The 26951-nt window shown below is 41.0% G+C and overlaps 4 protein-coding genes across 8 annotated transcripts in view; 3 read left to right on the top strand and 1 right to left on the bottom strand.

The window, feature by feature from the left end:
- The window catches only part of LOC124184325 (lachesin-like), a 60534-nt gene extending 45755 nt beyond the window's left edge, over positions 1 to 14779 (top strand). For all 5 annotated transcript variants that reach the window (XM_046573897.1, XM_046573898.1, XM_046573896.1 and 2 more), the window contains exons 4-9: positions 7910 to 8095; positions 9067 to 9259; positions 10606 to 10737; positions 10808 to 10927; positions 11484 to 11654; positions 12419 to 14779. In XM_046573897.1, the coding sequence (XP_046429853.1) occupies positions 7910 to 8095; positions 9067 to 9259; positions 10606 to 10737; positions 10808 to 10927; positions 11484 to 11654; positions 12419 to 12825 (1209 nt within the window). In that variant the 3' untranslated portion in view covers positions 12826 to 14779. The remainder of the gene's footprint in view (positions 1 to 7909; positions 8096 to 9066; positions 9260 to 10605; positions 10738 to 10807; positions 10928 to 11483; positions 11655 to 12418) is intronic.
- Positions 14780 to 15449: 670 nt separating this feature from the next.
- LOC124184645 (leucine-rich repeat transmembrane neuronal protein 3-like) lies at positions 15450 to 17343 on the top strand. The gene is made up of 3 exons (XM_046574595.1): positions 15450 to 15768; positions 16163 to 16519; positions 16619 to 17343. Exons 1-3 carry the CDS (start codon positions 15548 to 15550, stop codon positions 17037 to 17039), a joined length of 999 nt encoding a protein of 332 aa, XP_046430551.1. The 5' UTR covers positions 15450 to 15547; the 3' UTR covers positions 17040 to 17343.
- Positions 17344 to 20303: 2960 nt separating this feature from the next.
- Positions 20304 to 23092, bottom strand: LOC124185762 (F-box/LRR-repeat protein 7-like). The gene is made up of 2 exons (XM_046576850.1): positions 22686 to 23092; positions 20304 to 22213 (listed from the first exon to the last, which is right to left on the bottom strand). Exon 2 carries the CDS (start codon positions 22198 to 22200, stop codon positions 20896 to 20898), a length of 1305 nt encoding a protein of 434 aa, XP_046432806.1. The 5' UTR covers positions 22201 to 22213; positions 22686 to 23092; the 3' UTR covers positions 20304 to 20895.
- A 224-nt stretch (positions 23093 to 23316) lies between these two features.
- LOC124185760 (pre-mRNA-splicing factor Slu7) lies at positions 23317 to 26606 on the top strand. The gene is made up of 6 exons (XM_046576849.1): positions 23317 to 23961; positions 24186 to 24417; positions 24513 to 24784; positions 24888 to 25211; positions 25332 to 25629; positions 25787 to 26606. Exons 2-6 carry the CDS (start codon positions 24190 to 24192, stop codon positions 26429 to 26431), a joined length of 1767 nt encoding a protein of 588 aa, XP_046432805.1. The 5' UTR covers positions 23317 to 23961; positions 24186 to 24189; the 3' UTR covers positions 26432 to 26606.
- Positions 26607 to 26951: the final 345 nt, after the last annotated feature.

Genomic DNA, 26951 nt, shown 5'->3' with positions numbered 1-26951 from the left:
ATCACGTGACACAGTGATTAGCAATTTGTCCTAACAAGGACTCGGTTTCGAGACTTGAACAATGATTATTGCTCACACAATGACGAATCGATTAGGAGTTGCGGGATCAGTCGGGTAAAAAAATGGGAATTCTGCAGGCGGATATTTTTCGGGCTTATCCTAGCGATAAATGCGCCCTGCAAGCTTGCAGTGCCCGCGTGGTCCGCTATACACGATAATAAAGATAAAGTCTAGTCACCAGACTCCGCGTTTTAAATAACGAGAAATTCACCATCCGTGGTACGCGGTGGGGTGAAAAACTTCGCCTTAACGTTGCGCGAGTCTCGTTAACCTATACTGTACCAGCCGCTGTACCCACACACCGGGAAAAGTTCACATTCTTCAAATACTTTTCAAACTGTTGGAAAATAATTTCCAACTATATCTCTCGTCGCGGTGCCGTTCTGAGTCTATGATAATACGAAACGAGACTGTAGAAATACGCGTAGCCGTCTATAGCGCAAGCATTGAAACACAGTCTGTAAGAAACTACGGGATATAAATGTGAATTGACAATTGGAAAACTTTATTTCTTCCGGTATATCATCCCTGTTTGTACCGACGTCGGCCCTATCCGGATTGATACAGATGAATCTATTTTTCACTGGCGCCATAAATCCCTGAATCACGGAATCGTCGTGAAAGTAATCAGAAGGAAGTTTTGTTTACGAAATAAGTAATCGCGGGGGGACCGTTAAGGAACTCCCTCCACCTATCGGGCAGGACGAATCCCAAGGCGAGATTCGTTGCTCCTAAGTACGGCCTCTGGTTCTACATTAGGGCCAGATTACAGCCCGGGTTAGCCAAGACCGTTTAAACATTTGGTACACCTTGTAGCAGGGACTGAAATACATTGTATCGCGACGTAGCTTTTCAAGTTTCCAGTTCCAAATCCCCAATTCCTCGTTCTTGGTTTCCACAGTTTCCAGACTCACCCTAAGAACGCCTCGAGAGTAGTTGAATGAAACGACGACGACGACGACGACGATGAGGAGGACTTTGCCAAGGTTTCTGGAAGGCACTGAGGCGTCAGCTGTGGCGGCAACTAATGAACTCGCAGTTGAAATAAGGAGTATGGCTCAGTAGTAATTTCTTAACTGCCGCAATCAAATTTAATCGACTGTTTAAGTTTACTGCACGAAACAGGCAGCCCGGCACCCTATACGCAAGGTATAACTCCCGGCGCCCAACCGCCCCGAAGGAACTCGTGTCTATACGTGTGTATACTTCCGTTAATTCCGAATCTGTGTTGGAACCGTGCCGCGTATACTATCAATCCCGTGTCCGTACACTGCGGAGCACAATTGCAAACAATACAAACGTTATGCGATCCTGGCTCCTAAGAACAGACGATGGAACTTCTGCGATTGTGTCTATATGCACGTGTATACACACCGACGTGTATTATCCCTTCTCAAGGACGAGCTATTCTCTCTTCAGGATAAGTAGTCAATTTTATGAGCAGTTCCCGCAACCCCCTGCATGGAACTTCTCAACCGGAAGGACACGGTGAATTTGATACCCTTTCGTACAATTTCCGCGTAGCATAATCACCTCGCCTAGATCATACGTAGCTAGCTACTCTGCGTTCACGGCGGTTCTATCGTACGTGCGATACGATACGCGTGTATGCCAATTTTATTGCGCGGCAGAATACTATGTGTATGCAATTTCGTAAATTATGGATGTACACATCGAGGAATCGTGCCGCGAATACGAATCGTTCAGCTGCATTACATCAATTCGACACGTGCGAGTTGCTGCGCCTGATCGAAAATGTGCGGAGTGCGGTGCGAAGTGAAAGTTTGTCAAGAATTTCTCATAGTTCATGGGTGGCGCATGGCGTGACCAATATCCAGGATATCTCTTCGGAGATGGAATACAGGAGAGGGAATGATGAGAGAAGAAATCGTCGAATAGCCGGGTAATTCACTTTCTGAGGAAAAGTCCTGCAGGTTTGATTGCGTGTTTCACTTGGCGAACACTTCCATTGAGGAGAGGAAAAATACTTGGTGTAAGGTGGCGGAGGGATGCCGAGGATGTTATGAAGAGAGAAGCGAGGGAAAAGTACGTACGTGGTCTAGAATCGGTCCAAGTTGTATGGAGGAATATATAGGTATATCATATACGTGTACGGACTGTGCGGTGTGGGAGTAAGAATTGGAACGGATATAAATCGAATTTGAGAACTGGTAATGGATGATACCGCTGGTTTCACCAAGGAGAATCAACCCCTAAATTGGCCTGAATATAGCCCTTGAATGGGGCTCGTTACAAGGCTACGTTCTACGTACACCTTCGCTTCACGCTTTTGGATTCGCGCGGTAATTGGGGCTCATTGACGGACACTTGGCAAACGAAATGTCGACTCCGACCCTTTTTGTGGGTATATTTTTTCGGAAACAAATCCCATCCCGATATTAGGACGGTGGAAAACGGATTTTCCTCATCCAGTTCCTAGCTCGGCGGGTCCCCAAATATGACGGGAGGTTGGTATACTTGACTGCCTAAGGTGCGGTACACCTGCGGCAAGAGAAAACCGCCGAGATATGTTCGCATGGGAAAGGATTTGGCGAGAACAGACAGAAGACAAATATTGGCTCGAAACGGTTCCCCGAGGTTTTCATCCCTCGTCGCCGCGTGTTCTTCGGAGAATAGGGAGAGTGGTTCCGGGATGATCTGATGCTAAGACGGCTCGTGGGATCCTCCGGTTCCTCGGGTATTCACGAGGGAAGAAGGTGTAAGTGACGAGCCCGAGAGACACCTTGACTGTATCTTCCTTTTCCCCGTGCACGTATGATATTATAGATAAACCTCCCGAGCCCCGCGTCGGAACGTGGCGCAGCTTTAAGAATCGGATAAACTGTTTGAGAAGTGGTTTTCTGAAGAACCTTTGGCCCCTGCGCAGGAGAAACCCATCTCTCAGCGCAGCTTAGGCCTCGTATATAATTCACCGGGAAAACTACAATGGCACCGCGTCACTTCGACCGCGCGATGTGGTATCGAAGAAATTCCACATGCCACGCACGCCGGCTTTCCGGCCCGTAAGAGCAAACCGAAGTTCGGAAAATAATAAATTTCTACGATTTTCGACGTCTCGACCCGCGCGGGCTTCCCATCAGCAGTCAAAAGGCACGCTAGGAAAGGGTGAGGAGGGAAATGAGGTACGAGGAAGTGAGAGGGGGGAAAAGCTGGTGCAGGAAACAGGACTCGGAGGTGTTGCGAATGGGAAAAAATGAGAATAAAATGAAAACGCGACGTATAAGACGGATGAAATAAAAAAAATAAATAAAAATACAACAACGACAACGACAAAACAACGATTATACACGAACAGGTGCGATAATGCGAAACGGGATTAGACCAGGCAAGTCCCAAACGAGAGGGATCAAGCGGGCGCGAGATGGATTCCACCCCTGTGACCCCCCCCCCGTCTTCCTCTTCAACGAAACGGCTGAAGTGGATACGAAGTGGTAGAAAAGTGGTGAGAGCTGAAACGAAGTGAGCAGACCTCTTAGTGCGCGAAGGCGAAAGCCCGGGAAAATAGCGAGGACCGTGAAAGTCTCCAGCTGATATACCCCTCGGACCCCGCGGAGCAGAGTCGACTTGGAACGACCTCCGACGTATATCTGTATCCTGATGTACACCTACCACGACCCTGGGATTCGGATTTTTCCGCGACTCAGATCTTCCCGAGATCCCGGATGCGCGTCACCCGTTGCCTCCGTGATCGGCGACGTCACAACCGCCGTATTGATAAAAATATGAATTCAAACACACCGAAGAACCGGAGCCAAAATCTCTGACAATGTTTTTGCTTTGTGGGCAAGGTTCCGTTTGCCTCGATTGTGCGATCGGCGCGAGAAAATTAACGGACTGGTACATTTCGTCGATTCACTGATTGACTGGTTGGTATTGTTTCATTCTACTGTACGAGTACAGCACTTATTTGTCAGTTGATGGTAATTTCTTTTGGAATTATCGTGCACTTGGATGAAAAAAAATATAGAATTCAAAGTCAAATTTCTTTGCTGAGACTGCTACAAGAAATAATTGAAAAATCAATCATCTTGTATGCACTTTCAGACACTATTCACTGTGTACAATAATTAGAGGTATCTCTTTACGACGTCTTACGCGCTCCGACCCTAAAATACAGAAACTATAACCCTCGCGCTCCTGAAAATCGGTTTGCCTAAGCAGGCGTAGTTTTACGACCGAATCCAAATTCGGCACTTGTACAGTCTCTCGAAGGAGGCAATTCCTTCAGAAATCCTGTATATTACAACTGTTATATATGTACTTATATAGGATAGGTATATACGTATATACACATTCCGAGAGCTTGCAGGGTGTGTGGAGACTTCGAATTCGATGCTGCGGGGGGTTGCGAGGCAGAGAGAGAGGCGCGGGATTCTGATTTGGAATCCCTTGTTACAGCGGCTTACAATCTTCAGCCAGCCCGACCACCCGGGCCCGAATTCGCCAACCCGTAGTCAGCCGTACCTCCAGTTCTATCGTTTCTCTGTTCAGTGGCTCGTACCCTCCACCGAAAATTCGAAGACACTTCGATAAGCCGCGGGGGATACGTGGATACGCTCGGCCTCTTTCGTTCCTGGAGGTGGCGGCGCCGAACGAACGATTTCGACGCTCTCGAATTTCAAAGTTCAACTCTAAATCTCGCTAACTGTACGGCGCTTCTACAAACGACACAGTTTCGTTTTACCCTGCATGCACCGGAGCCGACAATATGAGTAATGCTGCCAGCAATTATCGGTTATACCGGAAAATAATGAGAATTGAAAACAAATTAACAAACTACCACGTTTTTTTAGCACTAGAGACAAGAAAATACAGCCGTACGGTAGTAAGAGAGTCTGTATTCGGCTGACACAATGTTTGGCAAAAGTATATTTTAGTTTTGATTACAGATAAATTTGTTGAATTTAGCAACCAGTCCGAAAACGTCCGAAAGTTAACCGTGTCAAAAAGTATTTCATTAAACTTTTCTTTGTTCCAATGTCAACCTCTAAACTTACGTACATGCATTATTTAACAAGATTGAATAACTACATTGAGTTACAAGAACCGTAACCACCATTTGGATCGTCGAGTCTTGTCGTCATTGCCTACCGAGAAACACAATTTTACCGGAGAACAGTTAACGCTACGTGACAGGACCTGTAAGTTCAATTAACAATTAAAAGTCCTGTAATTCCACGCAGGTTTTCTAACCAACGGATATAAAGAGGTACTAAAAATTCAGAGCCGCGTGCAGCCGGTTTGCGTTACCAACCAATATCAGAGGACGAAAGAATTTACTCTACTTACCTGGATTTATGGATCACGGTAGTTTACGGCAGATCGTGCCACGCTCAAGGAGGGAACAGGATGTGTCGATAATGTTCCTTCCTCGATAGCAACGATGCTTTTTGGCTGCGATTAATCTCTTATACGAAATAATGTCAAGTGTTTTTCTCTGTACGATCATCGACACCCGTATCACGCTAGCAGCGTGTACGAGTGATGCGAAGGCTTTGGTGTGTAGGTACCTGCTGCAAAGTAAAAGGGACGAGGAAAAAGCTCGGTGAAATGTTTTTTCGCAAGCAAAATTATTTTCATTCTCTTTTTCGGTTGAAAAAAAAAAAATAAAAAAAAAAAGAAATGCCCTCCGAATTTTTCCTCGCGTCTTTTTCGTCCTTTTCCCAACCGGTAACTAAATGAGAACTCTGAATGCTACCGTACTACCGCAGTGGTTTGTTTCCTCCCTTTTCCTCGCACTCATCCCCGTCCATATACCCCCTTAGCCCTCTTTTCTGTTGAGTGAAGCGCACCGAAGAGCGTATACACACATACCTCGAATATGGAAACGCGAACTCTTTGTTGTATTTTCATTTATCGTCGAGATGTAACGTATTTTCAGTCAAAATATAACGCGATGTTATACAATTTCACTTGCGAATCTAGATTGTATAGTTGCGTGCCAATTTCACACCGTTCACAACACTCTGCACATATCGTTTGCCTTCGTAAATACAGGCCGAAGAACTTTCAAGGCTTCGATTTCAGAAATTGTGTGTAGAAATGTAAAAAAAAAAAAGTTTTTTTAAACGAAGAAATCCTATCGAGTGTATATTTAGCCATTATTTCTAACTGTAATGAATATAATAATTTTATGAATCGTTTGATTCGCCAACGTAGTAAAAAGAAGCTTAACGTGCATAAATAAGTAAATGCGAAAATCGATCATTGAGTCATACATATACAATACAACATATACAATCGCATAATTTTTATGCATTCTCCTCTCATCGGGGCGATGAGTGACGTTTTCCGTAGGTCCGTACGACACCTCGCGACGCTGCTCCATCAACGTTATTTATGCAGTACACCTTAAATTGTATTGCCTCGGATAACGTGCGCGCTTTTGTTCGAAATTTAAAAGCTTTTCGCGCTCTGAATAGAGCTATGCCTGAAATATGACAGATCGCGGCGTCAGCCTCGCCAACTTCGTTGTGCAGTGCGGCACGGAACGGAGGCAAGGGTGGATTTTCCGCGGATCGAGGGATGGAGGAAGTTCGACCGCTTGATCCTGCACGCGTGTTAGTATCCAACGTGGCTAGGTACCAACGTAGTTCGCAGGTTCGCCCGTTCGTTCAGGCACTCTCTCGCCGCTTCCATTGTCTGCAGCCTGATTTCCGATAAACGCTTCTACAACCTGCCACCTACCCTAAGCATTCAATTTTTCAACCTGCGCATAAACACCCGGAAGTAATAGTCGCCTCAATAGCTGACTGCAGTCTTCATTATCGTTATTATAGTACGCACAAATAACAAAGCTGGGGAAAAGTTGCGTACAATTTTTTGAAACAATATGTCAACAATAAAAACACCAAATTTTCTCCCCACGAAGAGATAGACTCGACGATTCATGCGATATATAACACGCGTGAATAAAATTTATACCGAACAAGTTTATACAAATTATATTGTAAGTAATTCGGACTTTCATAACCACGAAATTAAAATTCAGATTAATGCGAAAATGAATACACAAGATGCACTTCAACAAACTTGATTTTATTTAAATTATAAATTTTTTCAAAGTAACAGTACTAAACCATGCTAGACAGCCGGTGTACATTTCGGCCAGAAGTACATTGCGTGTTATAGCTATGTGTGATATACCTAAGTATATATGCCTACATGTATGGTACCACTAGATTAAACTCAACTTTACGCTAGACCCATACGTTGTATAGTTTGAGAAACTGCCCGGTGCCGGTTTTGCACTTCATTTTTTCATCCGCTGAAATTTTTGCGCCACTCGCATTAACTCGAGAGCCAAACTTCACGAATAAGCCCGTGTGAAACTGACGTAATATATATTTGTAATTATTTCGTGGAGTTATAAAATTGCTATTTGACTTTGAGTGAGAGAATACTATTTATTTATTTATACAGTGTTTCAACTACACTTAAGAGCCACGTTTGAAAAGAGAAACGACAACGAATTTTCTCTAAAAATTCTGAAACAGGCGAAGGGATTTTCAGTATTCCTTAATAAGAAGTTATCGAGTCAACGACTGTGGGGAAAAATTCCTCTGCAGTGTTATCATTTGTGTTTTGGGAAAAGAATTAATGACTTCCGATTTCACCTGAATTTCACGTAAATACAAGAAGCGAAAATCCTGACTAGCGTATCCCGCTTTTTACCTAATTGCACTTCAAAGGATTCGCAAACGGCTTTAAGAAGATAATCAAAAATTTTGTCGATACACCAAACCTTCGTAAAGAGTCCCGTTTAGGGTGTGAATAGTCGAATACCGAAGTAAACATTACTTATTTAGGGTTGATTAAATGCTTTCAGGTTGCCTGGATAAAGTCGGACTCGAGGGCGATTTTGGCCATTCACACGCACATGGTGGCCCATAATCCACGGCTCTCAGTAACCCACAATGGCCACAACACGTGGAAACTCCACGTGGCTAATGTCCAGCGAAACGACTCTGGAACTTACATGTGTCAAGTCAATACTGACCCGATGCGCAGCCAGGTAAGTTGGTGTAATACATTGCGCTTAGCGAGACGTACATGTTTGATTAAATCCAATCTACATCTGTGCTGTAACCGCGAATTATCGAGAAACACATCGCTGTTTAGTCAAGCGTATAACGTGAGTGACGTTTATCGTGATTAAGGCGAAAATCGGTGTCAGAAAATTGGTTTCATCGAATTTCGCGTCGTTTGTGACAATTTCTTACCGCGCTGTATCCTCCTCGTCATACTTTTACTTTGCATGCGTGATTCGGTCATCCGGTAAAAAATAAAATAAATGTGTCGAAAAACACGACACATGTTATTTTTCGGGCTTCCATATACTCGGTAAATGTTTTTTCAATTTATTAATTTGAAGCTCTTACGTTGAACGTGATGAGAGACGCTGGGATAAAATATCCTGACGGCAAAAACTTTCGTCTGTATTTTCATTGCTACAAGGTTTTCCAACCCTACCAAAACAGAGCCTTAAGAATTATTAGCCGAAACATCAGTCGCTGTGTTTAAATTTAGGCCGAACTAGCAGAGTGAAACTCTTTTTAAAATATCCGGCCACGCGGAAGCTGGTTTCTAATTTTTCGTCAACCGCACGGTGAGTTGCACACGCGGTGAGACAAGGAAGAAGAGCAAGCAGCGCAGCTGTCAAGAGCAATGTTAATCCGCGGTCCATTTTGCGGTTGTAAAATAGCCGCACCAAGCCCGAATAGCGGAAAGGAGTAAAAGCCCGATATTAACGTGACTTAACATCCCCCGTACAATATTCGGCGGACAGACAAGCAGCCGGGCTACATCCCAGAGATTTCGGTGAACACGGACACCCAGCTCGCGCACCCTTCTATCATCAAATAACACCCCGCATGCAAGTCCGCGCAATGCGAAGACGGTGCGCAGCGCAATGTCGAAAGTATAATTAAGGTACGTGCGGACAACGTATAAATGATGGAATAACGAGATGGAATTTGAAAACAGATGGGGTACATGGAGGTCGTGATTCCGCCCGATATAATGGACCTCGACGACTCGACGGACGGCCTAACTACCGAGGAGGGAGGCAGCGTGCGACTCAGGTGCCGAGCTACCGGAACTCCGACACCGGATGTCACCTGGCGTCGAGAGGACGGTCGCAACATCGTATTGCGCAACGAGCACGGCATCAAGCGGGGTAAGGAACGACGTTTCGTTTTAATCGACTCGAGTCCTGATTACTAATTAGCGAGGGTCGAGAGCCGGAAGGGTCCGATCCCTAGGGACGAAACGCCCTTTTTCGACCTACGCGTCTTACAATTGGCTCAACTTTCGTCTACCGGTTGTGAAAAGAGCGAGTTGTAGGTCTAGAGATTTTAAACATCGGCAAAGTGAACTGGGTTTGTTTCAAAATTTATCTTCATCCACGGAAATTTATTGTTGGTACGTTTTTTACACACGTCCGAAGAAATGGATGTAACCTGTGGAATAACTTGAAATTAGAGTAAATTCTATGTGTCGAGATTTAAGAAAATCAGCAAAGTGAACTGGGTTTGTTTTCTTGTTTTTATTCATTTGTTTGAAATTTATATTCTTCCATGGAAATTTATCGTATGTACGTTTTTTGCACACATCTAAAGGAATGATTTTACCCAGCGGTATGGACTGGAACATTCACCACCCTTCACGTTTCATCTGGTAGCGCGCTGTTTAGGATTTTTCTGAGGAGAGCCGAAAAAGCGTACAACGAACTTTGACGCTCTCCTTAGCGCGGGTTATACCATAAGCTGGAGCAATCTATCCGAGAGAGCAACCAGCCTTTTTGACTATGAGTGATCGATGTTTACATACGGCTCACGCCTCTCCAGATCCTGCTATATCTATCCTTCTTTCTCTTTTCCTTCACCTTCGCTCTTCCGTGTTTTCATATACGGTATGCAATATTCATTGTGTACTCTTCGAATCACGGGGGTGAATATATATACATATCCGTATATATATATATATGTATGTTCCAATATTTTACGAAGGGATAGAAGTGCTGCACACGTTATTATGTATAACCTGGAGATGCATCATCTGATTTTTTGAAGGGTGTCGACGGCGTGGAGAAACCTATTTAATAAATTGAATCGCGAAGTTGGCGAAACGTGCATCGGAATACCGTCATTAACACGGTAAGATTGAACATTTCCTAACTCAGCTGTGCCACGCGTGCTTACCTACGTGAGAAATCGATTCACACGTCGACCTCCTGCATCATAAATACCCTTTTTCACCGATCGGCATGCAAAACCGTCCTATAAGCGATTCGGCGGTATCACCCCAAAAGATCTCTTTATCGTACTTGCGTATTTATAGCCCCCGTTCCCCTTTCTGGGTAAGTTATCATTCCGTAAACTCATCGTCGATGAACAGCGTGTATGAAAGTAAGAATATTTCGAACGGATAGCCGTAGCTAAAAATCGATCCTTATCCATCCCCTGCGGTAAAAAAATTCTCTGATTCCGATCAGGACCAAATGAACGGGGGTTTCTGTTCCAGCGGTAAAAAGCACCGAGGGTGAGCAACTGCACCTAATCGGCATATTGCGGCAGGAGATGGGCTCGTACCTTTGCATCGCTTCGAACGGTGTACCGCCTTCGGTCAGCAAACGATATTCGGTACGCGTGCACTGTAAGTACGTCATTTCGATTAATTCGTCCCTCAAAGCGAAACCTCAACTCTTTTTCACCTATTTTTCCAGTCCGACCGCTGATCAAAGTCGCTAGTCAGCTCGTAGCCGCCCCGGCAAACAGCGACGTGGTCATTCAATGCTACGTCGAAGCTTCTCCGAAAGCCATGAACTCCTGGTACAAGGATACAGGTACGATCATTTTTCGCTGCTTTTCATACCGAAATGCTTCAGGTACGTATCTACTCTGGGATTGAACTCCGAGGAGCGTGATATCATTCTCGATTTCCTCTAGGCAAGGGCTATCGAGTGGATTTTTATTGCTACGCTGTGAGGGAATAGAAAAAAAAAGTACGACGAAAAACAAAACTTTCATTGTATTTTCCACCGTCCGCTGGGAAAAGTTGTTTCTGCATTACTCCTCGAAACGCGTTCGTGGATCTTGGCGGCATAACTCGTTCGCAAACGATCGTTCCTCCAATAACCAATAACCGAACTGCAGGGAACTAGGAAACTATTTTTCTTCGAACCATCAAATGCAATTTCCGCAGAACAGACGTTATTTCACGTACATAGGATATAAACCGGAAACTGAAACAGTTTACTCATTGTTAGCCGATAGCGTTCCGGAGCTAGTACTAGAGTCCCGTCTATTCGTATCCTTTAAAGAAGCTGCCAGATATATTAATTGAACAAACTTTCCTCCAGCATCACGCCAATAATAAATCGCAATGATCTGTTTTTTCAGGTGAAAAAATCCTCCCAAGTAGCAAGTACCTCATGTCGGAGGTGGCGACCAGCGATTACTCCTATCAGCTTAATATGACCGTTCGAAGGCTCGAGAAATCAGACTTTGGAAGCTACGAGTGCTCCTCGGAAAACGCCTTTGGCAAAGCTGACGGCGCTGTGCGGCTCCAAGGTTTCCGACTCGATCATTTATTACAATTTACATTAGCGCACGTGGCATTCCCCCTGAGAACTCCTCGCTGCCGCTTGCTCAGAGAAATATGTCACTTCCTGTTATGTTCCACTACGTATATATATATATATATATAGACATTAGATAGAAACAATTCGACGTACCGCAAACATGATCACTGCTGAGTGTTGGAGTGAGCGGCAGTGCCTCCGAGATGGTATACGGACGTTTCCCCCGAGAATATTGAAGAGAAAACTTGACCCTTGCAGAGTATTGCGTCTGTATAACTTATCTGTCCATAGAAAATTCTCGGAAAGTTCATCACAGTCGGTTAGGTTCGTCGGAAACTGAAATTTCAACGTACTGTACAAGTACAGTTTTTCTATGTTATAGTACCTTCACCCCCGGAGATTATCTAGATATATTTGTTTTCGGTATTAGTTTTTTCTCCACTTATTTGACCACACTCGATTCGTAAAACAAGAAGCACATGCAGACGATCAGATCAGAGATGTCTTTTCCGATAATTTATTCATTGCGGAGTGTTTCCTCGCGATAAGAATTATACACGACGATACAGAAAATAGTCTGCGTGACTTCGGGAGTAAAAGTAAATATCCGTTTGTTCTTTGGGGATGAAAGCGTTGTAACACGGATTGTAACGAAAAACTCGGAATTTCTACTGCGAACCAGGATAAAATCGAAATTTCAATATCCACGCAAAGTTGTAGTTTCAGTTTCCCAGTAACCATAAACCCTTTCAGAGCTGCACATTGTGACGAAGACGACGCTCCCGTCGGTCCGGGATTCCGAGCCGAGTAACAAGTCCCGAAAAAAATCGCCAACGTTGAAATTGAACAAGAAGATACGACCCAGATTGTCGGCCGAAGCTGGTGTCGAGGACCTGGACGAGTCATCGATGGACTTCGGAAAAGGTGGAGAAACGCATCCGACGGTTATTTCCTCCAAGTCTGGCCGCGGCGACGATGCTCGAGGGGTCCCAAGGCCCCCGATTGGTCCCCCTCAGGCCCCAGCACCTGCGCCTGCGCACTCGCCGCCGACGGAGGTGGCGCTGTTTAACGAGGGTTCTGCGGCGCGACGCAACTGTCGGGTCGAAGCCCTGACGATGACGGTAATCGCCGTCGCGCTGATACCCCGCCTAATTTACTAGATGCAAGGGGGGGATCTATACCCCCGTCGAATTATTGCTCGCGTGTAGGATCGTGAAATTCAGCGAATAACGCGCGTCGTATCGCCGGTAATTACATCAGCCGTCGTGATTATTCACGTGGTTCGAACGGCCCGCGCAAACTTGAACACTGTATAATTGCCGAACCTTGGATATACTGTACAAAGTTTGTTCGATCCAGCGACTATTCAATATCGGGGTTCCTGGCAGCCTGTATTATAGCAGAACATCAGAAATTTCTCATTTTAATGAACAATATGCTCAACGGCGGGAACTTTGCCTATTTTAAAAAACTGAGTTTACGTTCTACGTCAAAGTCATGATCGCGTAACAAGCTAATGTCAAATCATTCTCAGAAAAAAATTCCATCACGATAACGGAGCATTTTAACATGGAAATATATCCTGCTAGTGATAGAGATTAATATTTGTTCCGGATATAATTTTGAATGTGTAAAGAACACTCTATCTTGTTGTTCAAAATTCATATCGTGTCGTGAACTCAGTTTTTGCACAGAAGCATTTTTCGACCCGAAAGCTGTGTGGAGCCTCTTCAGCTTTCCTGTGCAGAAATAGGATTCACACACGCATACACATAGCGGATAAATGAACGTAAGTATCAAAGAAAAAAAATTTATCTTACATGCTGCGTTATTCGAATGACAATAATATGTAGTTAATATTATTCGTATCCTTTCACCTAAAGTATTCGAATCTGACATAGAGTTTCATATTTCACCTGAAGTAAATTTTCCATTTTATGGAATATTGATCTAATTAAATAAACAATAATTATAATTATGATCATAATGAAAGAACCATCTGAATGAATATAGCACATATATATCTGTATCATATAATAATATAATATAGTATAGTATATTAAATCTTATGTACAAATTTCAAAGAGTGATATAGTCGGTGCCGTTGAAACGACGAGGAAGCATCAAAAATTTGATTCTCTATAACCAATACCAAGGAATTAATATTTTTTATTCATCGTTGTGTGATACATAATCACCTGCAGCGAAGTAAATTCAGATGTATGGACGTTTCGTTGTACGGGTAGCGACATTAGAGACGATTTGTAAAGTTATCCATACGATTATAAATGCCAAGTTTAAATTTAGCCTGCTCTCCCGCCGATGAATCAATTTCAAGGTTTATGATTTTTCGATATTGTTTTATGTAACGCGTAATTCGTACATTCCATAAAATTCCAGTACGAGTAGCAAAAATACATTTTTGATTAAATTTTACGAAACCGATTTCATTGAAACGGTTTTCTTACAGCTTAGGCGTTATTGCTAAAATACAATACACAACTGAGTGTTTAAATCAAGAAATGAATGATGTCGGACCGGTTCAACACTTTTAACCAGTCGAATTGTTGCATTTTGTTGAGACAATCCGCAGCTTGGATGAGATCTGCTGATCAGGCACGTTGAAATATTTCACTTAGTGTCCGGGGATCCATGATTAAATTTGAATTAGTAGTTTAATAATTATCGGTAAAATTGACGGTAATTTTATAATGGGAAATCTGAAAATAAGGAAACAAAATTTAATTAGCTTGTGAACAAATTGTTGTATAGACTGAATATTATACATATATTTCTATTATATATATTATTGTAAAATATAATGTGCATATATACACAACTATGAATCACATAATGCCAATGCTGTTACGTGAACGGCCAGCAAATCATTAAATCTTTATTGAATATTGTTGTCCGAATAATAATAATAATAATAGAGAGAACTGAAATTTCACAAAGATTTCGACGCCTGAAATTAATTGCTACTCAAGACTCTGGGTTGTAAATTTAAAAATGAATTATTGAGTAAACCAGCAGAATCAGAATGCCCTGTCCTCTTATATCATAATCTAGTATAATGTAAAAACATGTGACAATAAAACATTTCTTACTGTACGTCGTTTGCACGATATATAGTCGTAATATAAATTCGCCGTATACTCCCAGAAATACAATGCATTCGTAAAATCATACCGAACCCATGCGAAAAGTTGAGTTCAAAAATCCGAATCGACAATGGTTCATTTGCGAAATACCTACGCATCTGCAGCATAAACGTCAAACAAACCCCAATGTCTTACAAGCGATTTAACGTTTAATGTGGCAAACATAAAAAATACAAAGAAGTAAATTTTCTTAAAGCTCAAGGGGAATGTTAATGTCTCCATAAATTGAATCCCTGGTACATCGCGATCATAAGGAAAATGATAATGTCGCATCAAGAACTCGTATCTCTTTTCAAGGAAAAAAAAACTCCGGTGCAATCTACGCAGCTTAGTCGAAGGAAAACAATAAAATTTCGTTTGAATCAAAACCGCGTCGCTAATTATACGCGAATTTCGTCAAGGTCGTATAACGAGAATCTTGAAATGTCGGAAACAGACTTCCGCAACGCCGCAACTTGTCAATTACGTAAAACTTATTTTGATCCTCCATTAGCAATATGGTCGGTGCTGATTACGACGGAAAGAAGCATTCCGGCGTTTGGCCGTTATCGACATCAGCAGGAAACGACCCACTTGCTGGTCTTTGCGGTCTTCGAGCTTCCACGAATCCGGAGTCGGAATACCCGGTTCAGTACGGGACCGAGTCCCATTGTAACAGTATCTATTTACTCTCTGGATTTAGTGCATCACTAGTGACAAGACTGTTGATCATTTGGCAATGATGTCACGATTCTGCGCTACTTTCTTGGCGATCGTAGCCTTCGCGTGCTACGTCGAACTCGTTTCCGGTGAAAAATGGGCGAAATACTGGATCGATAAAAACAAAGCATATCCATATTTCGGGAGCTATGGTGTTTCAAAATTTTCGTACCTCGATAAAGCACCTTCTAAATTGCGTTCAATCACGTATTACAAGTGTAACTTACCGAATATCGAAGGGTGAGTACATCGAGTACATCATACGCACACACACACAATATTGACTGATCTAATTCCAACTTCCCGGAGTCACGTTTCATCGAGTCGATCAAACAGAACCGCGAAGAATCGCTGACTCACGCTTATTAATAATATATGTTTGATAAACTATTGGGAAAAATTAAGTATCAGAGGTAATCGGTACATATTCAGAGGTGATGGAAATTTGTAAAATCAGGACGTCAAGCATGAAATGAATTCTCGTTTGTAAGATCCGGAAAAATATATACAATTACGAAAACAAGAGCTTTTAGATTGTACAAGATTTTTTTACCAAGGCTAATAACAGCTTGACTATGACTGATTCAAACTTTTCCATACTGTGACAGTAAATTGGAATTACCGCTATTTGCAGAAACGTCTTTTATCGCTTCCGAAATACTTTGGAAAATTTGGACATTCACGAGTCAAATGTCGAGACTATAAGTTCAGACGCATTTTACAAGCTGACACACTTGAGGAACTTGACTCTCTGGGGAAACAAATTGCAGAGGGTTTTCCAAGCTTGGTTTAAGGATCTGTCTGAATTGAGAACATTGGATCTATCCTTCAATCAAATTTCTTTGATCGACGAAGAAGCTTTCACGAAAATGCCCAAATTAGAAAATCTCTATATTGAGCATAATCTATTGGTTGTCTTGAATCCGGCCGTATTTACGTACTTGGGAAATCTAAAGACAATACGGCTCGGAAGAAATCCGTGGGACTGGTGGTGAGATTAAACATTCTACCTTGAAACCTCAATTTTGGAAATGTATAGGCTCACGCATTTGGCGCAAATATTTGATATGTTCTCATTTTTCGTTTCAAGGTTCCGCACGCTAATCATGCGGCAGCTGGACGACCAGCGTGTCTCCTATTCAAACGATTGGGAAGATTTTAAATGGATAAGCCACGTTATCTGGACTTGTATAGAAAAAGATCAAGCGAAAAATGACGACGATACGATACTCGATTGCGCATCAGCTTATCTGCTTTCAGAAACGTCAAATATTTCTAACACCGATCAAAAATACTGCAGCCAAGAAGCGAGAAATCTTTACAACTGCGAAAAAAATCACGACGAAAAGAGAAACGTGTCGATGACGCCAAAAGTTGTAGTGCGAAAAGTTTTCCAAGCATTTATTGGCGCGGTTAACAAAATGCTGTATCCAGACGCAGAGTTAACTTATCGTGGAGGTATAGCAGCTCCAGAAACTAGGGGGGAAGAAATTGCAATCTTCGGAGATTGACTACACGCAGTAACTGGCTTGCCCTCTTTGGTATGATAATATGCTAGGAATTTCGTATACGTGGCTCACAAAGTTCCAAAATCATAAAGTAATTACAAATGCGAATTACCTATACTTGTTTTATTCGTTATGATTCTTTTTCTTTTGTCGGAAGGTTCTGCAGTCGATGATTTTAACATAAACTTCCATTTTATAATCGCATAACAAGTTTTTGTATATCTACTCGCAGTGTCTTTTTTTTTATTAATAAACATTTCCCACTTTAATTACAAATAAATTTCTAGCTTCAGTTTTAATGGATAAATTCATCGTACTTTTTTCACAGCGGTGCACCGGTATGAAAAATAAATAAGATCCGATATTTATTCCAGCTATCACTTTGATTTGGTTCTGAAATAGTACCTACAAAGGGAGACGTACAAATGTACAAATCGCGTTGTTCTTTGTTAATTGGACAGTGTTGTGTACGTGATACATAAATGTCAGACTGGGGGCTACCAATGGTCCACCGATTTATAGCCGGAAACAGATTGGAATCGTCTCCACAGGAGAAGGATGTGGGCGTCGGGGATTTCCGGGTGTCTAATCGTGATTCAGTGCCTATGTTTGAATCGAATTGACAAAACCGCTTTCTTTTAAAGCAAAGGCTTTTCATTCCCTCCCATGTCTACTGTTAATTTTAGCAATCATCGCTTAAATGGGGTAGTTTTTCCGACTCGAAACAGTGAATTCCATGTCACATGCCGTTTCAATTAAGCTCTGAATGATACCGTGCATCGTCAATTTTTGAACCATGAAAATAGCTCCAGTTCACTTCGTTTGCTGATCTTTCACACTTCACGTTCGCTGAGTTTCCGATTGCTGGTCTGAAAATTATTGCAAAGATGTCGTGCGCTGACTGTAGTAAAAAATCAGGTACAAAAATGCCATGCGTATTGCGTTGAGTATTTTATCGCTCTATTTCCGCTCATAATCAACCTGATGAAGTTTGACCGACTAGGCTGTTATCTCCACCATAGATTTTACAAACATGGAGTGAATATGCTGACGTTTTCCTTCAATCCAATCCAGGTCCCAGTTTATACTCTCTCTAATCTCCATGTATGTAAGCTCTGTGATCTTTACAGGTTCTATCTTGGAACAAGTCTAAAGTTTATACTCTGTTAAAATCCCTAGTCAGGTCAGCATTGTTTTAAATATTGATTTTAAGCTCGTACATTAGCTTGCGGTCAGTACGATGGTGTGACGATACGAATGATGGATGGGAGAAGGATTCGACTCGCGGATGTCTCTTTTTCCGACACCGTCGACACGTTGAAGCGCAGAATTTTCACGACATTGCAAAGTTCTTGCAGAAATTTGGGGTTCGAAAGGGGCGAGGCGTGGCCGCCTGAAAGACAGAAGCTATGGGCGTACGGATGTTATTTGGAGAACGGCCGTACACTTTCGGATTATCACCTAAATTCCGGAGATAGAATTCATCTGACGTTGCGTATCGACGAATAACTGTTCGCAGATATGATGTACAAAGCAAAGATTCATAATCCGGCAGATCGAAAACATTAAAAATTGGAACGTTGCAAATTTTGGCAAGCGTTATATTTGTTTTTACTGCTATTTTCTACGGAAGAGATTCGTTGACGGGTAATCAAAAATTAGCGCGTAATAATTAGAAAACAATTTATGTAATGGATGTTTTATTTTTTCTATCTAATATTTTCGTATTTTTTTGTTTTTACATCATTATATATTGCGAGAAATAAATTAAAAATATAACAAGACATGAAGTCATTATCATCATGCTATATTCATTTCGATATTCGTTACTTCTTTAATTTATTACGTTAAATACTATAGATTATAAATATAAAACTTTTGACACGTGTTAAAAAGAAATATATATATATATATATATATATATATATATATATATATATATATATATATATATATTTATATATATTTATTTATATATCGCCTACCCATAACCCTCGATTTTGCAATGGAGTTTCTATTTTTCCCTCGCAAAATCTATTCGAACAGGGGAAAAGTAACACCTCCATCATTTTAATAAACATGCAAGAATGTGTTAGTTGGGATGAGATAAAAGGACTTTGAACATCAACGAACACGGTAGGGGAAAAAAAGATCCCGCTGCTATAACGCGATAATCTCTTTTATGCATTTTGTATAGAAAACGCATAGGTATAAAATTTCATTACCTATTTTCAGATATACCCTCTATCTCTATCTATTTCGTCACACTCATCATTATACATTAGAGTGTTTCAAAAAAACCGACTATTTTTTGTTCGAAGTACATTGAAAAATCTTCCGAGTGTCCCTCAAAAATGACCTCGGTAAAATATGAGCTCTTAATATTGATATTTAGAGGTGGCGATTCTCAATTTTCTATTTCCCATTTAAATAACATGGGAAAAATTTTTTTAAAAATTTAGAATTTTATTGCTCGAAAACGAATCAGTGTGAAGATATAAACAAAACATATTCTTGTAGGAAATTTTACGCTCTACAAAAAAGATCTGAAAAAGATTTGCGTAAAGTAAGTCGTTTCGGAGTTATCAGGCCTTAAACATCGAACCGTTTGAAATAATGATGCTATTAAGTTATAAATGCTACAAAATTGACTCATATCGTTGATTAATGAAATTTATTAATTAACATTTCATTGGAAGTCTATAGTTTTAATTTTAAAATCAATAATATTGTGTATTTAAGTGATATGAGTCAGTTTTGTAGCATTTATAAATAACATCATTATTTCAAACGGTTCGATGTTTGAGGCCTGATAACTTCGAAACGACTTACCTTACGCAAGTCTATATTCGGATCTTTTTTGTAGAGCGTAAAATTTCCTACAAGAATATGTCTTGATTATATCTTCACACTGATTCGTTTTCGAGCAATAGAATTCTAAATTTTTTAAAAATTTTTTCCCATGTTATTTAAATGGGAAATAGCAAATTGAGAATCGCCACCTCTAAATATCAATATTAAGAGCTCATGTTTTACCGAGGTCATTTTTGAGGGACACTCGGAAGATTTTTCAATGTTCTTCGAAAAAAAAGTCGTTTTTTTTAAAACACTCTATTATACATACGTACAGTTTTACGAATATATTTTCATTTGTTTACAAAAGTCGGTAATAAGTGGCCAGCATGGTTCTAAAAGATATATATTTCTTCGAATTCACCAAAAATGTAGAATGAATCGCGGTTTAACCGAACCGAAAGATAACACTGTATCATGCTGATCAAATAATTTGAAAATTTTGTTAAATATTGTCGTTTTAATACATTCTTACGGATCAAATTTCTTTAGGGTCATGTACGCTTCCAACTCACTAATCATAAATTTTATACAGTCTATTGTAATGTTAATGTAGCGTATACATTCGTGTAAGTAAAAATATTTACACAGAAATAAGAAACTGTCGACTTTGAGCTCTGGTTTATCAAGTTTCATAGTGCACTGTGTCTTATTTTCAGGTAAATACGGTATACGTTGAATAAGGCGAATATACGTTTTTTGTTTACCAAATATTAGTCTATAAAATTTTACACATATATATATATATATTTATGTCTTCTCTTTTCATCTGATGCTGCAATTGTACATGGACGTTTAATTCTCAATACTAATCTTTACACGATCATCATGCAATTTAATATTTTCATATGGCAACACTAAGTGGCACTGGACGGATTAAAATCATCCCAAAAATTGGGACTGCTCCATTTCGTGGAATGTGGCAGTTGAAGAGAACAAAAAAAAAATGTACTTATGTGTAAAAATGACACTGGATCGAGTGATGACACGCAAATGATGCTAAAGATCAACTCGAAAAGCCAGGGTTGGTGTGCTCAATGACACAGCGTCGACAATAGCGTTTAACAGCACGATATCCAAGACAAGTGACTTTTGGACAATCTCCGATATTCAATTGCCGCAAGCCACGGACATAATAGGCAAGAGCTTCAAGGCCATCATCAGTTATGCGTTCACAGCCCCGTAAAGAAAGCTTTTTCAAGTTTGGACAACCTGTTGATAGAGCCTCCAGGGTTGCATCACCAATGTCACACTTCCCGAGGTCAAAGGCACGCATGCGAGGGCAGCCCTTGGCCAATGCGAGGACAGCAGTATCGCTGAGTGCTTCGCATCCTCTGGCATTTAGGTATCTCAACTTGTAGCAATGTCGTGCGACAACTAGGATTCCAGCATCCGAAACACGATCACATTTGCCAACGGAAAGGTACCTCAAAGACGGACCCAAACGCGCAGCTAATTCTCGCACACCAAAATCTGTTACTCTTCCACAATCTGATACGGAAAGTTGACGCAAAGTTCCGCAGTATGAAGTCACAGCAACAAGGCTGGCATCGGTTATTCGTGCACAACGTCGTAAATAAAGACAAGAGAGATGAGGCATGCGAGAAAGGGTGAGAGCAAGACCAGCATCGTCCACGCCGTGGCAATCGCTCATATCCAACGATTGGAGCTGCAGAGCACTGCGGTGAGTATAGGCTCTTGTGACAAAGGCACATCCGGTTAAGTCTAGCTCTCTTAAATGCATACAATTGTCCAGTATTGCTGCAACAATGTCATCATTCACATGTCTCAGGTGACGCAAGGCCAGAGTCGTCAGTCTTGGCAAAGGAAGAGCCGCTAGGACTCCAGGATGTCCGCTGGCTCCGTCCAGGATGAGACGATGGATTCTGGAATGGTGGCCATGATATGCTATTGCATTCATAGCTGCAGTCACGCACTGCGTATGGTCCATCTCTATGTCGTGCCATAGAGAGGGATGCCATGCAACTTCTCGCAGTCGATGGCATGTTTGAGCTACTGTACATCGTTCCTTGGTTGTAAGCCAGTCGAAAATCTTCAATAACAATTCTTCGTCCAATTGGCATAGAGTCTTTTGCTGTTGATGCTGGTGTTGATGTTTGATGGGAGCTGTGACGTTTGAAGTAGAGGACGATGACCTGCAAGCACTATTGTCCAAGGTGTGGTAGCCCAAGTCACTCGTGTCTGGGCTTGGCCTGTACAGTGGCAACTTCTGCACCAGATATCCAACTCCACGATCGGAACCATTCTGTTCGCCAAAATTTGAGAGGAGTAGGGGGCACGATCCATCCATTCCATTCTCCACCCTGAAATCAGTAGCATCCGTGTGAAAGAAACAACAGAACTTGGTTTGGCTTATGAGGGTGAAGTGGTACATATGGTATTCATAGTATAGATTGATGAAACAGAAATAATGATAGTTTTTAAGGTGTTTCATACGATCTTTGTAGTACGGTAAGACAAGTGGCTCTCACTTACAAAATTGTCAATTTTCCCAAGTAATGCTTATTTGATCGGTAATGTTTATCATATTGTAACGATTTGGCCGTCCTTTGCTTTCATAACATGACTGGTAACGATTGTGACTCTAACATTAGCTTTGGAGTGTGGAGAAGCACACGCATTTTTCAAGTACTTCTTTAATAACGTTTCAAGGAATTTTAGTAATTCAGTACCTTCAAGAACGGGTAAACAGCGCTGACAGGTGGTTTACCATTCGGGATTTAATCCTAAGCGGAAGTTAGTTAATGATAAGTTTACAGCATGGTCAATAATTACCTCGTTTACGACAAAGTAACAATATCGAGTAGTGGGATCTTCACGAGCAGGGAAAGGCGGCGGAGGATAACAACGAATATTGTCGACCAGCTACACGGCCCTCCATTTTACGTTCCAATTCATAGTACACGGTTCAACTACACGGATCCTTTTCCGCAGTGATCCTTTGTCCTTCCTTTCACTTTGGTGCGGTTGGCCATCCACCGTACGTTTAACGTCTAATTGAAAGTACGTGTGAATAGCACTGAAGAGTATAAGCGGGCAAAAGTAATTGTCTTGAATAGTGACGACCACCTGTTGGAAAATTAATCGTTGACCAAACGGTTTACTGTAGAAACTGGAACCTGGAAGGTGAAAATTACAAGTGGTTGACCGCCTGCGGCGTTGGCCATTTTTAAATGCAGCGTTTTAAGGTACGCTTTCACGAAGGCTGCATTCGACAATGCTGAATTGATCGAACAGTAACGTTTGTAAGATTTTCCCCTCTACGCGAAATTAATTTCGGAATGTACCGACGTTTTTTTTCCTGTAGAAGTGAAAGAAAATCAGAAAAGAGTTACTCTATTATTGACAAATTGCGTAACGTCACCTATGACGTCAAAGCTATGTCCAATACATTTGCACGGATAGTTACTCGCTGTCGCGGCCTCGCACTGCTTGCAGCCTGTGAAAATCCAGCCATAGCTCGAGTTAGACGGAGACGTACAGTCGGTTAGTTCTGGACATGTCGGAGGTGAAGTGGCGTCTCTTTCTACTGGCTACTGTGCATGCGTGGGATAGTCGAAGCAAAAATATTCTGTTACAATTCAGCAAAGGGAAAAGCGTGCGAAAGACACACTTTGGTATACAAGCTTTTTGAAGGACTGTACCGGTGCAAAAGAAACAGCAGTTCACCTTCAGGGCATCTTTCTCCCTCCGGAAAACCAAGCGTATACATAACCATACAAGTGATTGTTCCAGTATTATTATATTTCAGTGAGAAAGAACTTCGGTTCAGTTACTTGACGTTTTGACGTGTTCTAAATCATTTATCGAACACTTGGCGATTGATATTACGTTATTAACGCGTGTGAAGTGACAAACTTACCTGCGAGGAGCCCTCAAAAGTGAACTAAATTTTCTACTTACGTTAATATGCTTACAATTGATTGAGATTGAGTTTGTATCTTGTAACCTGAAAATCTAAGAGATGTAAATATTGCTTTTCTACGTATTTACTACCCACAAAATCGGATATTGCTGCATGGTGAAACTCTGGGCCGGACACTACGCAAAGGTAATGCATTATTTACTCATACGATTATCTGTTTCTTTGCGGTGGAACACGATCAAAAATTTGTAAAACTGCCAGTGAGCTACATCAGTGCGCTTTTCACCCATTTGTTACAAAAATAACGTTTGAAAAAAGTTTTGTAACAAGCACTGTAAATTAACAAGTTGACATGTAAGTGCTGTTCAATTACATTGGTAACAAACGAATTATGTATATTGTTTTTTCAGCAAAATGACAACTCCATCGGCCAACGTTCCTGTATCTGTAATACTTAAAAATAAAAGCGAGTTTGAGGATGAACCAAGAAAAAAGAGCAGGGAAGATTGGCGCAAAGCAAAAGAGCTAGAGGAGGCTCGGAAAGCAGGTACTGCGCCTGCAGCTGTTGACGAGGAAGGGAAAGATATAAATCCACACATTCCTCAATACATCAGCGCTACACCTTGGTATTTTGGTGCAGAGGTATTTTTTGTTGTCAATTTTTTTCCTCGGATAAACCAACCATCGCCATAATCCTTGATAAAAACGAAATAATCTATCCAATGTCACGTTAACAGGGCCCAACACTCAAACATCAAAGACCTCAACCTGAGAAACAAAGACAGTTCAGCCACTTGGATGAATGGTACAAACGTGGTGTAGATACAAGCAAAGTAGCAGTAAAGTATAGAAAAGGAGCTTGCGAAAATTGCGGAGCTGTTACGCATAAGAAAAAAGATTGCATGGAAAGGCCTCGAAAAATTGGGGCTAAATTTACTAATGCTAATATTGCGCCAGATGAATTTGTCCAACCTGATTTATCTGTTGATTACGATGGTAAAAGAGATAGGTAAGAGTGATGAAAAGAGAAGTAATAATTGTCCATTGCATTTACAAATAAGCTTTTTTTATCACAAATGTAACCCGTTTTGTTTTTTTAATTATCAAATTAGATGGGCAGGCTATGACCCAGCGGAACACAGAGCTATTGTTGAAGAATATCAAAAAATAGAAGATGCCAAGAGACAAATGCGTGCTGATAAATTAAATGCAGAAGAAAACGACGAGCAAGATTCGGACAAAGATGAAGACAAATACGTAGACGAGGTGGACATGCCTGGTACAAAAGTTGACTCAAAGCAAAGAATTACTGTACGAAACTTGAGGATTAGAGAAGATACTGCTAAGTACTTGCGAAATTTGGATCCAAATTCAGCATATTATGATCCCAAGACGAGGTCTATGAGGGACAATCCTTACGCAGGGACGGATCAAGAGTGAGTTCTTTACCTAATGTAATTTTTCCTCATCCATTGATTTATTTAAAGTATTTTTCATCCATTGTACGTTCTGCGACAATACGAGATTTTATAAATCTTCTGTTCCTTTTTCTGCAGGGTTGCTTACCGAGGGGAAAATTTTGCACGTTTCTCTGGTGACACTCAGCAACATGCTGTTGCACAGCTGTTTGCATGGGATGCTCATGAACGCGGTGTTGATGTTCATCTTTTGGCCGAACCCACTAAGCTTGAATTACTCAAACAGGAATACGATAAAAAACGGGACGAACTTAAAGACGAGGCACGTGGTGGTGTGATTAAGAGATACGGAGGTGCGGAACATCTTCAGGCACCACCTGCCGCTTTGCTACTTGCTCAGACTGAAGACTATGTCGAATACTCGAGATATGGAAAGGTAATGAATTGAGTTTTACAACATGGCCATATCTGTTCAGTGCTGACAATTATTGTCGATAGTGCATTCGACTCATAGAAGTATTCAATATTCTAATCATTGATGTTTCTCCAGAGTTTGATCGACTTGACAATTTTTAAAAAAAATTTATCAACAGGTGATTAAAGGTCAAGAAAAGCAAGTGATACGTTCAAAATATGAAGAAGATGTTTTTCCAAACAATCACACATCGGTTTGGGGTTCCTACTGGGAAGGGGGCCATTGGGGATATAGGTGCTGTCATTCATTTGTTAAGAATTCCTATTGCACTGGTGATGCTGGAAAACAAGTCACAGATGTACCAACCCCGGGGCCTACCTTAATAGATGAACAGAACCAAAAAGTAAGAGAGACTGACATATTAGAGACCAAAGAGGAACAGATGGTAGTTGCACGAGATGCTGAACAAAACAGCGATTCCTCAGTCAATGACAAGGACTCAAGTGATTCTTCAAATGAGGAAGAGAATTGGAAATCAAAAACAGAACGTAAATCAAAATCCAAAAAGAAGAGTAAGAAACGAAAGCAAAAGGAAAAACGAAGGAATAAAAAGGCAAATAAAGATGAGGATAAATTGAAAGAAGCTTTAAGAAAAGAAGTTGAAAATCAAAAGGAAGCAGACAGACTGCTAAAAATGGATGAACGAAAACGGCCTTATAACAGTATGTTCGAAGTTAAAGAACCAACTGCAGAAGAAATTGAAGCTTTCCAGATGAAACGAAAACGTGACGAAGATCCTATGGCACATTTTCTGAATAAATAATCTTAATTTTTGATCCAGACAAATCGAATTCAATCTAAAAATTTTATTTGTCGATTAATGATCAGAAACTTCAAAATCTGTACAAAGAACCTCCGTTATTAATGTAAATCGTTTGTTTACCGAAACTTATCCCGTTGTTGTATTTATTAAAAAATAATATCTATTGACAATGTAACTTTGGCTGCAAATATTTAGTTCCGGATAATTTCTTGAAACCAGTGCTCCGTTTAGTTTTGGCAAGTCATCTTAAACTCTAAAGAAAGGTATTAAGAACCTTTTTTTTCGGTTTGTATAGTTGACTTGATTGGCAATATTGTGCTTCACAAGGATAACTCTACAATTCAAAAATCTAGTTTAATTTCATTTTACATCAATCATAAATGTGTTGGGGCTATCTAGTCTTGCAATAAATTTTATCGTAAATAACCGGTCGATCGTGCGTCCAGATTAAACTATGCCGAATTAGTCTAGCGGATTACAACGCCGACAGCAGGCAACCATGTGGACTGATTTATAACCT

This window comes from Neodiprion fabricii, chromosome 6 (assembly GCF_021155785.1).
Source record: "Neodiprion fabricii isolate iyNeoFabr1 chromosome 6, iyNeoFabr1.1, whole genome shotgun sequence".
Lineage (NCBI taxonomy): Eukaryota > Metazoa > Arthropoda > Insecta > Hymenoptera > Diprionidae > Neodiprion > Neodiprion fabricii.
Note: the sequence above shows the minus strand (reverse complement) of the source record. Positions and strands in the feature narration are given on the sequence as shown.

Bases quoted from the DNA above. Each gene is read 5' to 3' on its own strand.
- LOC124185760 (XM_046576849.1), top strand. From the start codon at position 24,190: ATGACAACTCCATCGGCCAACGTTCCTGTATCTGTAATACTTAAAAAT. The intron at 24,418-24,512 runs GTATTTTTTGTT...TCACGTTAACAG, and splicing joins CTTGGTATTTTGGTGCAGAG to GGCCCAACACTCAAACATCA. The intron at 24,785-24,887 runs GTAAGAGTGATG...TTATCAAATTAG, and splicing joins TACGATGGTAAAAGAGATAG to ATGGGCAGGCTATGACCCAG.
- LOC124185762 (XM_046576850.1), bottom strand. From the start codon at position 22,200: ATGGATGGATCGTGCCCCCTACTCCTCTCAAATTTTGGCGAACAGAAT.
- LOC124184645 (XM_046574595.1), top strand. From the start codon at position 15,548: ATGATGTCACGATTCTGCGCTACTTTCTTGGCGATCGTAGCCTTCGCG. The intron at 15,769-16,162 runs GTGAGTACATCG...CGCTATTTGCAG, and splicing joins AACTTACCGAATATCGAAGG to AAACGTCTTTTATCGCTTCC. The intron at 16,520-16,618 runs GTGAGATTAAAC...TTTCGTTTCAAG, and splicing joins AGAAATCCGTGGGACTGGTG to GTTCCGCACGCTAATCATGC.